Genomic DNA, 18,095 nt, shown 5'->3' with positions numbered 1-18,095 from the left:
TTTATATTTTACAATAACAATTTTAATTTTTTTATATTTACATCTAAATAATTAACACTAAACATTTCTTGATTCTAAAAATAATATTACAAAATTTTATAATGTATAAAAAATGAATGTGTATATTTTATCTAAGAAAAGTATAAAAAAAATATATTTATTTATTTTAACTAACTGCAAATTGTTAAGTCAAGAAGAAGATTCAGGGAGGCTTAAAATCTATAGAAAGGGGCACTTCACTAAATGCGATAAGATGTCTTTTTTGTTCTTGTAATCAGACTTAAAAAAAAGCACTTAATTTATTTAACATCCGTTTCAGTTAAACATTTTTGATTTTGGTATATTTTTAAAACAAGTTTCCAAATAAAAGAGAGCAATTGATTTTTGCTCTTGAAAAATGATATTGCATGTGTTCCCTTAGTTTAAAATAACAAAATTAAAAATCGTTAAGAAAATCCAAAACTATCTGAGTTTTCAAGTGTTTGTGATTATTCAGGCACATTTTTAGACTCATCTCTTAGTCTTTATTCAATTCTTCTAGCTCCGATTTGTCTTTGGAGTCAGCTTTCTTCTTTTCCTCTCGCATCTGTCCGAGGTAATAGAATGCAAGGACAATAAGTGCAAACGATGTCACACAAGTAAGTAGGGTTCCATATTTCAGGATAATCTGAATGACATTTGCGCTGAAAGTACTGTGATAGAGCAACGTCCTGAGTTCCTCACTCAGTTCCCCAGAAGTAATTTCGATCCATAGAACTGGAAGCATCAGGCCATCGGGCATCTTTTTAAGTTTGTCTGAAAATAGAGTACAAAAGGTTTAATATAATCACTTTTGTATTCCAATTAATTAAGCTTACTTTCAAGAAGTTTTCCCTTATGGAGAGCGATGTTTATTTGAATTCGAGAGGCTCCATCGACAGGGAATGCTAACCTCGGATGAATGTCAGCAAATGTTCGATGCTTCTCCGAGTTCGGTTCGATACCTTCGAATTCTTCGAACAGCACTGGATCACCTGAGAAGAAGTGAGGAAATGATGGATATATTGGTGCTCCATAGCACCTGGTTCCATTGAAGATTCCACTTGGAAGGCACTTGACCGCACTCGGGTCGCAGTAGCAGGCATTTTCTGGATTATCATCTGGATTGGCGAAGACATTCATCGGAGTACGATATCTCCAGACGTCGATATCCTGTAATATAGTAACTTCTTCCTCGAATTGGAGAGGAAGTTTTCGACACAGGGCTTGAGTGAACACATGCAATGGCTGTCTGTCTTCCATGAGGAAAGGTGGAAATTGAGATCCATCGGAACCATCAATTCGGTTGCATTCATCATCTCGCCAAAAGTTAAGTTGATCCATTCCATTGAATTGGCTTATAACTCCGAGCTTGCGGACATCATCAACTCCAGTATGGATTTGAAGAGTGTCAGGGCTTGTGCCATTACGCTGATGATTTTAAAAAAACATAAGTTAAAGTTATTGATTTATTTCAAGACCACTTACATTCATGAGCATTCCAAACTTTGGCTTCAGCTCGGGCATGATATTTCTGAGCACATTCAACAATTTGTCCGAATAACCCCAAACGAAGTCATCCACTGGTAGTTCAAGAAAGGCATCCAAATCCAGAGCATTTATAGTTGTGGTCGCAGCTAGTTTCGCAAAGAATGGCAGTGAATCCACCGAAACAGAAGCCGACATAAGTGGGATATTTGGAACGGTGACGGTTTTGAACCGATCATCGGACGATTTATCCGGAAGGAATGTGTATGAATGGTGATCCTTAAAAGAAATAAATCGTTCCAATTAAGGTTTTATGAATTTTTTTCGAAACCATCAACTCACATTATAAGTAACAGTGTTGTTTAAGTTAAATTTAACATTCGTTTTGGTCGAATGTTCTTGGTAAGTAAACGGTCCTACATCTTGAACTTTAATTTTTGAATCTTCTCCAGATAAATAACGATCGATATTGGTGTAGTTGAAGACATGAACTTTGAGATACGTATCAACCGGGGGATTGACCCAGTATTTGGCAGCAGCTGAGTTATTGGCTAATATTAATTTCTGTAAATAAAATAATTCTTTAGTATTGTTTAATTTTTGTCTCCGAAATTTTAAAACTTACAGATGTGTATGAATTATCATAGTACTGAGTAAACCACATGACAAAGAATCCTGTCACACTTATCATGAATAGAAGCAGCATAGTGCCCAATACTGGAAATAGAAAAATAATTCAAGGATTAGTTGAAATTTGGAGAAAATTATTGCTTAAAAACAAATATCAATGACTTGTTTAAGAGCATTTTCAAAAAACTGATTTCGATGAAACAGGTAAAAGAACAAGAACCATTTATCTTTTGATTTATCTACTTTTTTAAAACTCCGCTGGGAAAAAAGGCTAACATTAAAAAACAATCAATTCTAATTTTCAGCAAAACTTGGGATGGCAGCAGGAATATTTTTGTGTGCCTTATAATGATGCACAAGTCTTGCGACCTCAGTAAAACTTTCGCTTTATTCAAATTTCTTCACAGTGTTTTTTGAATTTCCAATTTCGTAGTAATGTTATGAGCTTGTCCTTGAGAGAGTTAGTGATTCTATTTGACCATTATTTTTTCGAACTCGTATTGTGGCAAGAGTTTTAAAAGATCTCAAGATAAATATCGTTTGGTCGCTATTAACCTACTGAGGTGTCCTTCAACTTGCAAAACCAATAAGTAGCCTTTTTCATCTGCCCTATTATTCAATTGCCCAGCCCGTTCCCAAAAAAGACGAATCTTCAGCGACCTCATATTACCTACCGATTGCACCACGTCCCTTCTTTCCAAGGTCATTGAAACGCTGACATTAATTACCATCTCAAGATATATCTTGAAGATTTTAAGCTTTTTAATGACCAACAGTATGGCTTTCGCAACAATAGGTCCACTGGTGATCTCATGTTCATCTCACCGAACAGTAAAGCAAATCCGTTTTGGAGAAAGTAAAATTATTGCGCTTGATATTTTAAAAGCATTTGATAGAGTCTTCTCATCAGATCCTCTTATAGAAAAAGTGTACCTTTGGTTCAGATGAGAACCACCTTCGTTGGATTAGAAATTATCATTCTGACCGTTTAATTCAAGGAGTATTGGAAAGTCCTAAGTCTGAAGTCCATAAAATAAATGTTGGTGTGCCCTAAGGCTCCGTTTTTTCTCCGACACTCTTTCTCATTTTTATTAATGATTTCCTTTTTTCTACTTCTAATCCAATAATTGTTTCGCTGACGTTAGTAATCGAACATTTGAATAATCTTTTTCACATCTGCCTAATTCTGATGTCAAACTACAGTGAAAAAATTGTAAAAGCTCATTAAATTCCGACCTAAACAGCATTGTACAATGGGGAATAAGAAACCGCGTGGAATTTAATGCTTCGAAAACCCAGTGTTATTTTGTATCATTACAGCTAGATATACCTCCCTTGCCATTATCCATGGATGGCACTTGCATCTATAAGCCTCTACATCTTGATATTCACGAATTCAAAACCATTGTGTCAAGACATATGACAGCCAAGTTTAACAAGTTTCAAATGCCAGAGCATACTACGAAACAAGTAACCCCATTTCTTAGCAAACATTCTAATCTTCACTCGGAGAGTTTTGTGTACTAAGAATTGTAAATTGATCGTTGATATTTTTGCCTTAGCTTCTATTAATTAGAAGCTAAGGCAAAGGTGTTAAATTTTAAGGCCCACCTAAAAATATATTCGGTTATTGTTCACTAATTTATGAAATTACTCGAATATGACAGAAATAATTCCATTTAAGATTTGTGATGCTAAGTATTAAATAAAACGAAATTCGAGTACAATAAATAATAATAAACAATATGTTTATCAATATTTTTGTTTTCTGGAATTCATCGTCAGACCTATATTATATACTTATTCGAACGTAAGTACATGAATATAATATAATTGAACTTTGGTTTTTACAATATAAATAAAATTCACAACAATGCAACTTAAAAGTATGAAAATAAATCTTATATGTCGATGATGACCATCATGACGACGACTGTGATGTGTGTTATCTCCGTCATTTAATAAGCGAAAATTGTTTTGCTATCGTAACTTTTGCTTTTGAAACAAACAAAAGAACGTAAGTATAACAGTGATATAGGAGGAGAGTTGATCAATATGTTTACACCCAGAATTGTTGTTTCTAGAAATAGGTTATGATATTCATACGAAGTCTCTCATTACAAACATTTTTTAAATTTCAAACGTTTCAAGGTTTATTTTTACTTAATCCTTTAATGTAACACATTATCAGAAATGATGTTTATTAAGTGGCACAAGGTCGTTCTCTTTCAAAAGTTGTTTTGGTATTTTTTTTTTTAAATCAGTGGTACTTGCTGCCCTAATAAGCCTTTGTTGATTATATTTTTATATCATATGTCTGAAGTCCAATTCTTAAGAGTGATATTGAAATAAATTCCAAAAAATTATGAACATGAAGTAGGTTCAAAATCTCAAAGTGAGAACACAGATTTAAAGGGTTTCCAAACTGGGGCTTCACAATGTTTAAATTTTACTTTTAATGAATTATTGAACAGTCAATACCAAAAACATCGTATTTTAAAATAAATTGCACCTCAAAATAATATTTATCAAAAACGATTGGAAAGCACTCGGAAATTATTCTCTTTTTTCATGAATTAGAGGGTTTTAAAATTTACCAGTTTACAATTTTTTAGAAAAGTTTCCTACCCGTATTATATCTTGAACTCGATTTTAATTGTTTACCGAAATGTTAGGTTTGGACACCTTATATTTGGGACCACTTTAAAAATAAGGGGGATGGCAATTCTTCAAAATCTATTCAATTCCTTAAAGGTGAAAATCTTGAAGTAAGAGAGAACGTACATATCAGAATCAGAAATTTCTTCGACTGTATCATGATGATGGTTTTCCAAATCTATAATCAAAAGCTTTTCTCCAATATTTAGTTGAAATATTTATAACTATATCAAATCATATTTGAAAAATCTTTATAAGTTTTTAGATTTCACGCTAAACTTATTATAAAACTAAAAAGGTTTTAAACAGAAAAATTCAAAACAATTTGAAAATAAGTTTCGTTCTTGTAACGAATCTGTTATCTTCAAAATTATGTTAAAAACGGTTTGTCTGCGAAAACAGTACTAACAATTTAGCCCAAAGCTTATGTTTTAAAACTATGTAAGTAACAAATTCTACGTTTTTTTAATAGCTTGAGAGACAAATAAAGGCCCATAATGAATGAGAATTTCCAAAATCTAAGGAGACATTAAAATTATTCAAATTGTATCTTAAACAGACAATTTTGTGTTTTGCTAAACTTAGCATTAATAACCCCATTTTTTATTGTTTTTATCATTTTTAAAAGGGGGTATTTTAAAAACCTGATGTGATAGAAAAATTTAATGGCGAGATTCGAATTTAAGACATCTTAACCATTTAAAAAAGTATTATTTTGTTTGTGGGACAGTAGAAAAAGGTAATTTTGTCGACCAGTGTTATTGTTAAACACATTACTTTCTTCTTCTCCAATAAAATGGCCATTACGTTTTGGCCTTCACATCACTTCAGAAGTTTTTTATTTTAATTAAGTAATCAATCCCATTCTAATTAAGCGTTGCCATTAGCGGGTAAAACACTCAGCTCATTGAAATTTAAATTCGTTGAAAATGATTTTAACGAGTATAGTTCTGTCGAAAACTCGATACATTAAATTTTCGCAATATTTGAATTTAAATCTAAACAAAAAAATTGAAAAACCATAAGTTTCTGACCTTTAATTAGTTAGTACTTAGTTAATGGGTTTCCTCATATAAAAAACAATGGCTAAAAAAGTTAGTAAAAAAAAATAAATAAAACAAAACTAAAAAAAAAAATATTTTAAAAGAATTTATTTACAAGAACATAAATGATTTGAATTACAATATCCCTGTTTTCTTCCTCTAGCCAAACAATGAACATGACATTGACAGGGATTACAACGCACATTAAAAGAATTCAATAAATTACATGAAGAACGTTTAAGGCGGTTGGGAGTAAAAATCACATCTCTGGCATCCAATTCGTCTTTAGAAGCTGAAGGTAATCCTTGAGTGTCTTGAAATGAAGAAGTATCAGCAGAGAAAGCTGATATCAAAGTTGCAAAAAGTAAGAAAATTAGAACATAAGACTGCATTTTAAAATTTTAGTTTGAAGAAGCTAATGAGACTTAAACGACTAATTTAAAAATAGTGAAGCTTGGTGATTTTATAACGAGAAATCGGGAGAATTGACAAAATAAGGGTTCCCCTTTTTTGAGGATTTTCCATTGGAAATAAAAGACCCTACTCGTATACTCCATAACTTTTGCAAATAAATATAAAAATCACCGATGCATCGACGTCAACTGAAAGATCAAATATAATGATAACTTTGAATAGACTGTTACATACAGTTGGTTATTTGTAGCAGATTAGAATAAGCTTATTTTTTGTCTGTCATTAAAAAAAAATTCTAATAGCCATGTTAATTATTAATTAGTTGCCTTTAAACTACTTTCAAGGAATTTTGATTTTTAAATTAGATGTCAATGAATTCATTATTCTTCAAAACATCTGGAGACTATTTCACCAACAACTCTTTACTTTACAAACTTTTGCAAGAAAATAAACAAAAACATAGGGAAATCCTCCTTGATGAAAATTGATAGGATTTATCTGAACAATGTTGTGGCCAGCAAATGGGGCTAGAGAGAAATTTTTCAATGATAATATTCGACACTCGACTCTGCAAGCGATTGCTTTGCTTATTCTAGGGGACTTAAACACATGTTTCTCTGGCTATTGAAGTGAAGGTTATGTCCAATTTTAGACAACAAAAAATCGATGATATTAAAAACTTTTTTTTGTCATTCCCGATAGCGAAGTTAATTTTTTGTTTTACTGTTCTTTGGTCACTATTAGTTAACTTTTCGTATGCAAAATATTCTTCAGAACGATTTACTTTTAATTTTAAATATGAAGTTATTGTAATCGGTCCCATTTATCAAAATTAAAAATGTATTTAAAATTTGCCATTTCTCGATGTTTCAAGGTCCCTAGAATCAAGATTCAAAGAGAGATGTCTGTACGTGCGTCCGTTAAGCATTTTTCGTCGTCCATATCTCAAAAACCAGTGGAGATATCGACTTCAAAAAATGTTGGTGTACAGATAATGATGAAGAAAGATGCAAAAAAGACTTTTTAGATTATTGGGTAGGTTGTTTTTTCCCATAGCAATTTTAAAAAATGTGAAAATGTTGGTTAACGACAAAAATATCTCATGAACCACTAATTCCAGCGGCTTGAATTATATTTTAAATCAAATATTCTGCAGAAATTAATTGACGTTTTTTTATAAATCAAAATTGGAAAACAAGTAATTGTTACTTCGAATATTTTATTAACAAAAAACCATATCATCTCCAAAATAATTGTATGCATTGAAGAATAACTTTTTTGAAATCTGTTAAAATTTTGATAAAATTCGAATTGACAGTTTTTTTTACAAAAACAAATAAAAATCGAAAACAAATTTTTTTAATTTAGGATATTGACTTCAAACTAACTTCATCGTATAAAAAATTTTGTTTTCAACATTCAGTAAAATTTTTATTAAAAATCCAACACTTAGTTTTTTTTCATATAAATTAAAATCTACAAAAATAGTACTCAACATTTTTAAAAATTAATAATAGATTCTCGATATCTCGTGAATAAATGTTATTATTGATTTCAAAATGATTCGCTTTGTGGTAAATTTTCTTAGAAAAATTCAGCATGTATTCGTTTATAAAAGGTGTCCTAAAATTAACGCAAGATTTGAATTTGTCGCCATTTGTGCAGTGAAGTGTTGGCAACCCTGAAAAAAAGCAATTTGACAGCTAACAGTATAGGGTTATTAAAAATGGAGCGTTACACGATAGAACAACGTGTCTTCATTATTAAAGAATATTCCAAAAATAGTGAAAGCTTGGCGGCTGCAGTTCGAAAATTTCATACAAAATATGGTCGGAATAGTGTTTTAACTTCGTCAACTGTGAAGAGATTAATTGAAAAATTTATGGAGACTGGATCCGTTGGAGACGCCAAACACACTGGTCGTCCAAAAACAAGCCGTTCAAATGTGAATGTCGAAGCAGTGCGTGAGAGTGTTGCTGACAATCCAGGAACCTCAATTCGACGTCGTGGACAAGAATTGCTAATTTCAAGAACCTCTCTACAGCGTATACTCACCAAAGATCTGTGTCTTCATGCTTACAAAATTCAATTCACACAACAATTGAAGCCTAATGACCATGGACACAGAAGAGAGTTCGTTGAATGGATTATTGAACATCAACAAATGGACCCTGATTTTTCGAGCAAAATCATCCTAAGCAATGAAGCACATTTTTATCTTGATGGCTTTGTCAATCGCCAAAATTGCCGCATTTTTGGTTCGGAGAACCCACATGTGATCGTCGAAAAACAAATGCATCCACAACGCGTGACTGTATGGTGTGGATTTTGGGCTGGAGGCATAATTGGGCCATATTTTTTTGAAAATGATGCTGGTCAAGCAGTGACTGTTACTGGTGCTCGATATCGCGACATGATTACACAGTTCTTTCTGCCAAAATTGGATGATATTGATGTGTCCAATATGTGGTTTCAACAATACGGTACCACATGTCATACAGCCCGTGAAACAATTAAATTACTGCATGAGACATTTCCAGGTCGTGTACTCTCTCGTTTCGGTGATCAAAATTGGCCTCCTAGATCGTGTGATTTAACACTATTAGACTTCTTTTTATGGGGTTATTTGAAATCACAAGTCTATGTCAACAAGCCCACAACCACCCGTGCATTAAAGGAGGAGATTCAACGCTGCATCAACGAAATTCAGCCACATTTATGCAGAATGGTCATGGAAAAATTCAACAAAAGAGTGCGCATGTGCATGCAAAGCTGTGGAGGTCATTTGTCCGATGTGTTATTCCATACATAACCCTATCCTATGTACTTTACGAGTCAATAAAAATATAACTATCAAAAGACTAAAAACGGCGTTTTCTATTTAATTCAAATCTTGCGTTAATTTTGGGACACCCTTTATAAGAGAGAAAAACTTTCGAACAATGTTACTAAAATTTGGAAAAATTTGTTTTCGACTAAAAATCTAGTTAACAAAAATAGATTTTGAATAGAATAGATTTCAACATATTCAAAATATTGACAATTGTCAAGTTAGCACAACATTTTCGAAATTTAAAAAACTGATTATGCAGTTAATTGTAGCTTTTTGTTGTAAATAAGTTGTGTAAGAAAAAAATTTGTAGCTCGACGATTTTTCAAAAAAGTGTAACGTAGTGCTAAGTTGATGTCAAGTTAGCACTACACTTTTTGATTTTGTTTAAATTGTTGTAAATTAGTTGTGGAAGAAAAAAAAATCCAAACATTTTTTTTTTAATTGGGTATGTAGTGCTACCTTGACACTGTGAGTCCAGGCATAAAACAAGAATATTCGAAAATGTAACGATGCAATTAATTGTAGCTTTTTTGTTTAAAATAAGTTTTGGAAAGAAGAAATTCCAAAATTTTTGTTTACTTTCATTTTTTTTCAAAAGACGGTATGTGGTGAGTGTGTGAAGTTAGCCCCCTTTTTTCGATTTTCCTACTTTTGAAAGTTGTTCTGGTTTGTTCAGCATTGTTCCAAGAACTTGTTTCCTATCCAAAATCACTTAAATCTAATTAGTCCAAGGATTTAATAAAAAATAAAGATTTTAAAAAGTAAAATATATTTTTTTTTCTTTTTTGTGCGCCTTTAGCTATAAAATGTTTACAAAATTAAAAAAAAACATCGGGATTATTTATGAAAGTTTAATAATAGTTTATAAGCCAAGTTTTGGTTCGTTTACATGTGCTTATTAAAATGTAGGCTTTAAAAAATAAAGAGACGTGGGAAAAGAGACGTCAAAAACAATGTTCGTTTCTAAGACCCCCAGTTTTAGTTGTTTTTCAAAAAAAAAAGTTTGGAACAATGCGGAACAAACCGGAACAACTTTCTAAGATAGGAAAATGAAAAAAGGGAGGCTAACTTCACGCACTCACTACATACCCGCTTTTAAAAAAAATGAAAGTATACTAAATTTTTTTCTTTCCACAACTTATTTTAAACAAAAAAACTACAATTAATTGCATCGTTACATTTTCGAATATCCTTGTTCTATGTCTGTACACTCAGTGTCGAGTTAGCAATACATACCCCCTCTTTAAAAAAAAAAATATTAAGTAAAAAAATGTTTGGAATTTTTTCTCTCCACAACTAAATTACAACAAAAAAAGCTACAATTAACTGCATACTCAGTTTTTAAATTTCGAAAAATGTAGTTCTAACTTGACAGTCATAAAATATTGTTGGTGATTTTCAGTTAATTTTTTAGAAAAATTCAATTAATGCAATTTTTAACAAAACTAGAAACCCTACAAAAACAACAAAAGCTGATGAAAAATGCATTTCGACTGAAGTATTGAGAGAATGAAATAAGATATTGACTTCAAATTATTTATTTCCCATAAAATATTGGTTTGAATATTTTGTTAAAGTTTTAAGCAGGACAATTCGGCAGAAGGATTAAAAAACCTGTACAAAATCAGACATTTTTTAAATTAAGATGAATCATCTTAATCAACATTCATATTCCTTGTCAAAATTTAAAAAAGCTCTTATTTACTTTCTCATTTTTCAAACGGTTCTTTTATATTTTTTCATTAGTTTTCGACAACTTTTCAAAACAATATCTTAATTGCAAATACAAATTACTGAAAAACTTTTTAGAGCTCTAAACATAATTTACAAAAGTTTATTTTTTCGTTTAACAGAAAGGACAACATTTTTCACTTTTCAAAAAGGACTTTGCACTTTGCAAATTTCAGTTTAGTGAAACATAATTCGCAAGGTAAATGTGCAAGCTTGCAAAGTGAAAAGTGAAAAGCATTTAGTGAAATAGGCACATGCACTTTGATTTGTATTTACATGTAGTATAAAAATGAAAACTTCAAATTCGAAACACATTTTAAATAGCTTTTCCATAAAAGGAAGAAAATTGAGACAGTGCAATAATATGGGTTTACTGTAAGCATTTTAATTACAGAATAACAGTTTCGTAGTATTAGCTCAAAATCTAAAGTGAAATGGGGAGGCATCAGAATTAATAATGAATAAATTTAGTGGGGCTTTTTTGAAGTATCCGGGCCTAGAAACCTACAACTCTAAACCAATCTTTTGTGGTGCGAATAATGTCAGAGATAGAAATAACCTACAGTTCTTATGCCGAATCCAAACGGCTTATTTGAGAAGCACCTTTCATAAAAAGAATTATGCCTGGGGGAATTTGTCAATTCCCCGCAAGAGGTAATATCCTTGAGGAACTGTAAGATAGGGATTGAATGTAGTCCTCTTGCATGAAACCCCTACGAAGTTACCTATAAGATCTACTTTTACATAATTGTATATGAACTGACAGAAGATCGACTCTTATGTTATTTACAATAGTGATCAGCTATCAGATATTCAGTCCCAGAATATAAAAACTGCACTCAACACAATATCTAACATTTATTTATATGTATATTTAATTTTTGTATGGATGTATACCATTTTGAGATAATTTCTAAAAAAAATAAATTCAACTTCAAGCTTTTCATTAAAAATAATCTTGACCTACGTCACTGTTTTTATATGTCATAGAGCTGTACAAAAAAAAATTTAGTTCACATTTGATGACAAATCATAACGACCACACATTTGAGTGTCACGTTTCCACACAATGCGCTTTTAATTTTATTTTAATTTCTGGAACGAAACTTCCTATCGGAGCTTGACCCGCACAGATTTCAGTTTCATATTCTTATTTATTTGTTTATCTTCTGGTATTGTATGGTGGATTAAATTTGTCTTGAGTTTTTCTAAGTTTCGAGACATTTAACATTATGATATAAATTATACACTTAAAAAGACAGACGCCACCCGCTAACTGAAAGAATGCGTGATTAAGTACAATATATGTAAGAACTTTTATTTTCATTGTTGACTTGAGACTTTATTGTGTTATTATGACGACCACGAAGACGGTGCAACAACAACAATAATACAAAAATGAAAGTCTATATTTAAAATGGAGAGGTACTAAAATTTATAAGACAATTTATTTAATGAATTGTCTGACTTAAAAGAGTGACTCATGCAAAGTGGTCATTATTCTTATGAATTTGACAAATAATTATGAAGAGCTATATGAAAGTTCGTACATAGGTTTGTAAATTTTTGACGATGTATCTCTGTCATTTTTATTAACACTTTAATAACACTTTTGATATTTGGTATTTTTATTTGTCAGTATGCTTTAGCAGACAGAACCTGAAATTTTGCAAAAAAAAACAAATCAGTCGCTGTTTCAATATCACCATGTGAAGACAGTTTTATATACCATTGAGTAATAATTTTATGTAACCAAAGGCTTAAGAATAAAAACTTTTGTTATTAAAATTCAATTTCTTATTACCTGCCATATTGTGGGAACATTTATCCAGAAATCTGAAAAACCAAAACTATACTAGTTTGTATAGAATTTTTTTTGTAGTAAAATAAGTACATTTTCTGGTACTGCCGGCAGCAGAAATGCAAGTTTTTAAAGTTTAGTTGAAGATCAACTTATAAGAATTATATTTTCGACAAAATTACAGGGTTTTGAAAATAAAAGGTATCATTCTAAAAAAAAAAACTGTGTTTTAAAAGCTATCAGTGAATGTTTATTTAATTGTAAGGAAGAAAACGATTTTAGTCAAATGGCCGTCACGTCCATTGTTGCAGCACCTTTTCACATTCAATCTTAAATGTCTTGTATTTGAAGCAATGTAATTCATAGACTTTGTGGACAACGTGTTTTAAAAAGAAAAAGTTATATAAAAGTTTTAAATCAGATGTCATCGTTGGCAAATTATGATCAAAATTTTGACCGTTTTTTTGTTTGTTTGGCACATAACACTGATTTGTTGAAAATAAGTTTGGTTAACACTAATATCTACCAATTTCAATTATGTCGTAATTGCGGAAATGCAGCTCATTTCAATGTAGTTATTTTACAAACGTAAACTCAATTTTCAAAAGAAATAAAACAACATAAAAACATTTTGTGCGTTGCATCCTATTTTATCAGTTTTTGTTTTAATTTGAACTCTAAAACTCTGAACAAGCAATGGTTCTTAGCTGGTTGAAGCTAACTTATTTTAAATTTTGATTTGTAATAATAAAGTTGCGGAATCTTCTCAAAAATAAACTGCGGCAACTTTTCCCAAGATGAAAGAGAGAGATGCCGTACTACTATTTTAAACTTAAGAAAAAAAGAAAACAAATAAGAAATAAATAAATGTAAGTCACATAAAACTCTGAAACTGGACAAAACAACCTTAAATCGATTTGGTATGGACCTTTAGCTGCAAACTAAATAAATTCCATAGTTAAGTTAAGTATACAAAAAGTAAAAGCAAAGTATACAAAAGATGTACCAATATTGGCAGATTTAGGAAAAGTCTTCCAATTGCATTCTATTAGGTGACGAATGAAAATCAGGTGAAAATTATCCGTTTATACGGTTTGTTAATTTTATCCAAATATTAGACAACTTTTTGGTAGAAAATCGGCTTACAATTGCCTGCAATTTTGTATCTTCTAATTAAATATTGTGTGTTTACATGGTTGGAAGACTTTAGAAAACAAACAAAATTGGTAGAATCATTCGAACACAATTTTCTAGGCAGATGATATTTTAGTAGCGACAACAGGTCGTGCAAAAACATTTAAAAAAAGAGGCTGGGATGCGACCCACACTGATAACTTCCCATCCCGTCTGTCGATTTGTCTTGCTTAAAAGTTTTTCGAAAATCAATTTTTACCAACTTTTATACATTTTTTTTTTAGGTTTTTATTTTTTTGTAAAAAAAAACTGTAACTTCGATTTTTCTCAAAATTTGTCCTACTGTTGAAAACAATATTTCTTATAAGATAAAATTAGTTTGAAGCCAATATCACAAAAACATTATTCAACGTTGCACAAAATTGTTTTAGAGATGAAATCATATTTCAGTCGTAAAATTTTGGAGGTTACAAATTTTTTTTTTTAGTTTATTTTGAATTATAAAAAAAACCGTTATATTGATTTTTTTTCAAAAAATATACCTGTTTTGTATCACGTTACAATATATTATATAAAATTTAATTCAAGTCTCTAGCGTTTTTGGTTCGTAAGATATTTAGGGTTAACCAAAATGTTCACCTTTTTTTAAACTGCTATGGTAAAAAACCACCCACGCAATTTTCTTGAGAGCCCTTTCTGCATCATTCTGCCTTATTATCTGTATAACAAAATTTATTTGAAGAAGATATCTCATCTGGTTCTTGAGCTATGGACGAGGAAAAAAACGTCGCGAACGTACGGACGTACGGACGTATGGACGTACGAACGTACGTACACACGCACGCACAGACATCTTTCTAAAAATCTTTTATTTCGACTCTAGGGACCTTGAAACGTCGAGAAATGTCAAAATTTTTAATTTGACAAATCGGACTCATTACAATAACTTCCCATGGGAAGTTAAAAATATAAAAAGTGAAACAATAATAAAGCAGTCAATAACGGTTATCTTAGAAAATTTGCTTATGCGTTCCATTCTTTTCGAATTTTGTTTGTATAACTTATTTTTTTGTTATTTTGGCAAACGATAACTTCCTATTATTTTTCGATTTTCGTAGTATTTGAATTCTTTCAAAATCCTGGAATATTTAGTTGTTATTTCCTACTCAAAATAAAAATTAGATGATGTTGTTTGAAAAGAACATCAACCAAAATACAATAAGTTGGCAATCGTCCAATTATTTGAAAATACAACAATTTGGGTGTTTAGACAAGTACAAACGATTGCAAGAAGTCGTACAATTTTGTGATAGAAAATTTGCCGACGGTTGACTGACTATTTTTTTCTGTTACTTTTGACAGGACTAATTGGGTATACATGGATGATAGAAAGTTGGTTAAAATGTTTTGCGAAAAAGAGACTGGGATGCGACCCACACTGATAACTTCCCATCCCGTCTGTCGATTTGTCCTGCTTAAAAGTTTGTCTATATGTACTCGTATCAATTTTTACCAAATTTGCGTAGTATTTTTTTAGATTTTATTTTTATGAAAAAACGGACTGTTGGCTTTTTATATAAAAATTACTGAATATCGAAAACAATATTTACTGTGAAATAAAATAAGTTTGAAGCCAATATTTTTATTTTTGAAAAGCTATTTGAGTCGAAAGTAAATTTTTACCAAGTTTAAGAATTGTGTTTTCTTTTACTTTTTTTTTGTAAAAAAACTGTCAATTCGATTTTTTTCAAAGTTTGATCGAATGTTGAAAACAATATTTCTTATAAATAAAAATTAATAAGAAGATATTACCTCAAATTTTTGAAAAGATATTTGAGTTGAAAATCATTTTTTACCAACGTTAGTTAATTTTGTTCGGTTTTTAATTTTTTGTAAGAGAACTGTCAATTCGATTTTTTCAAAATTTTACTTAATGTTGAAAACAATATTTTTTGGAAGATAAAAGTAAATATAAGCCAATATCTTAGAGTTTTGAAAAGATATTTGAGTCGAAAATCATTTTTACCAACTTTTATTAACTTTTTTAGGTTTTAATTTTTTGTAAAAAAAACTGTCAATTCGATTTTTCTCAAAATTTTACTGAATGTTAAAAACAAAATTTCTTATAAGTTAAAATAAGTTTGACGCCTAAACTTCAAGAAAAGATATTTGAGTCGATATTCAATTTTTACGAACTTTGAGTAATGTTTTTTTTAGATTTTTATTTTTTATAAAAAAAACTGTCAATTCAATTTTTCTCAAAATTTTATGAGATGTCAAAAACATTATTCTTCGTTGCACAAAATTGTTTTGGATATGAAATCATATTTAAGTCATAAAATTCTGGAGCTCACACATTTTTTTCAGTTTTTTTTTATTTATAAAAAAAACTGTTAAATGGATTTTTTTCAAAAAATATACTTCTTTGATATCACCTTACAATATATTATTTAAAATTTAATTTAAGTCTCTAGCGTTTTTGGTTCGTAAGATATTTAGGGTTTACCAAAATGTTTACCATTTTTTCAAACTGCTATGGTAAAAAAACCACCCACGCAATTGCCTTCAGAACCCTTTCTGCATCTTTCTGCCTTATTATCTTTATAACAAAATTTATTTGAAATCGACATCTCTTTTTTGGTTCTTGAGCTATGGAGGACGAAACGTCGAGAAATGTCAAAATTTTCAATGTGAAATCGGACCCATTACAATAACATCCTATGGGAAGTTAAAAATCTGCTAATTTGTTACATATTCGATATAAGCAAGTTTATGCCTAGCCTTAAATACTTAACGAACAAAACTGCCGGAATTAAGAATTTGGTTGAGTGCGGCATTTCTCCCATCGTGCCATCCCTCCCGGAATTACCGAGTTTAATTTATTAATTAGAATCATTAGTCTGTATCTTAAAATTCAGGTTTAATAAAAGTACTTACATTTGAAGATTTACAACGATATTTCATTCAAACATGAGAAAGCGATGGTAGAATAGTCGAAAAAAGTTTGTCCCATATTCCATCCGTCTGTCTGTATGACCAGGCCCTTACAGCCCAAACCATTGGATCTATTGAATTCAAACTTGGAAATTAAGGTTTTAAACCGATTTGCAATACGCGCTTTCTCTTCCAGAAATATTCTTGTTATGACGGTACTATGTGCTTAAAAATATTCAATCTGCAATTGAATTTCGTTAAAAAATGTTGATACATTTTTCAAATATCAACATTTTTTGATCCATAATAATTTGTTTTAAAAATAAAACTTGAACAAAATATTCATAACGTTATTTTGTGTGTGATATCTTTTTTTTGTTCTCCAAATACATTCTTGAGTTGAAAACCATTTCTTATCAGTTTTTATTGATTTTGTAAGTTTTCTTGTTTTTTAGTAGCATTTCCTAAAATTTTTTATTCGTATATCAAAAAATACGGCTTGTATTTTCCTGAAAATAAGTACGACACAACAAAATCATTCTGAAGTCAAGGTCTTCATTTATTCACGAGATATCGAGAATCGAACACCAATTTTTGTAAAAAAAAATGTCAATTCGATGTATATCAAATTTTACCACATGTCGAAAATGTTATTTTTTTTTTTGTTCAATTTTTCTTTAAAATTATATTAGTTTGGAACCAAGTCATAATATATTTTATTAAATTTAATTTAAGTCGCTAGTGCTATTGGTTTGTAATATATTTTGGGTTAACCAGAGTCTTTTCTGCGTTTTTCTCCATTATTATTTGTGTAACAAGATTTATTTGAAGTCGATATCTTTACTAGTTCCTGAGATAAGAACGACGAAAAATCGTTCGAACGTTCAAACACACGCACAAACAGGCATCTAGACCTTGAAACGTCGAGAAATGTCAAAATTTTCAATTCGACAAAACAGACTGATTTGATTCTTATGGGAAGTTAGAAGAAAGAAATGTATAATCATCAAAGCTGACAAAATATATTTTTGTATATTGAAAGAAGCGAAGTGAGAAAAAAAATCGTAGTAAATTTTGGAGGAAATTCGAATTTTCGATTTTTGACCTAAAAACATGTATGAAGACAGCTTTTATTTTCAAAAACTGAAAAAAAACTCCTAAGAAAAATATTTCTGCAGCAATATTCGGTTGTTTTATAAGCACAGCATAGGGTTTCGATACTTCACATCATTAATTTTGCTTGTGCTGGAAAATGTATACCATTGTTGCAATTCATTTTGAAGCCTATATATTTATAATTTTATCGATTACAAAGTTTATGCAACTTTTTAAATATCAAAAGATGACAGTTCGTAAAGTGACAGATTCTCGAATATTAGGCTAATCAAAATGAAACCTCTTGTTGGAAAAT

At 30.4% G+C, this 18,095-nt stretch overlaps 1 protein-coding gene across 1 annotated transcript in view; it reads right to left on the bottom strand.

Moving 5' to 3' along the window:
* LOC129952318 (scavenger receptor class B member 1) overlaps window positions 1-18,095 on the bottom strand; it is a 28,417-nt gene continuing 10,322 nt past the window's right edge. The window contains exons 2-6 of the mRNA XM_056064854.1: window positions 2,132-2,223; window positions 1,849-2,070; window positions 1,507-1,785; window positions 858-1,449; window positions 1-795 (exon numbers count right to left, since the gene is read on the bottom strand). Of these exons, the coding sequence (XP_055920829.1) occupies window positions 518-795; window positions 858-1,449; window positions 1,507-1,785; window positions 1,849-2,070; window positions 2,132-2,223 (1,463 nt within the window). The 3' untranslated portion in view covers window positions 1-517. The remainder of the gene's footprint in view (window positions 796-857; window positions 1,450-1,506; window positions 1,786-1,848; window positions 2,071-2,131; window positions 2,224-18,095) is intronic.

This window comes from Eupeodes corollae, chromosome 3, assembly GCF_945859685.1.
Source record: "Eupeodes corollae chromosome 3, idEupCoro1.1, whole genome shotgun sequence".
NCBI classification, from domain to species: Eukaryota; Metazoa; Arthropoda; class Insecta; order Diptera; family Syrphidae; genus Eupeodes; species Eupeodes corollae.
The sequence above is the reverse complement of the archived record's forward strand: the minus strand, read 5'-3'. Positions and strand labels throughout refer to the sequence as shown.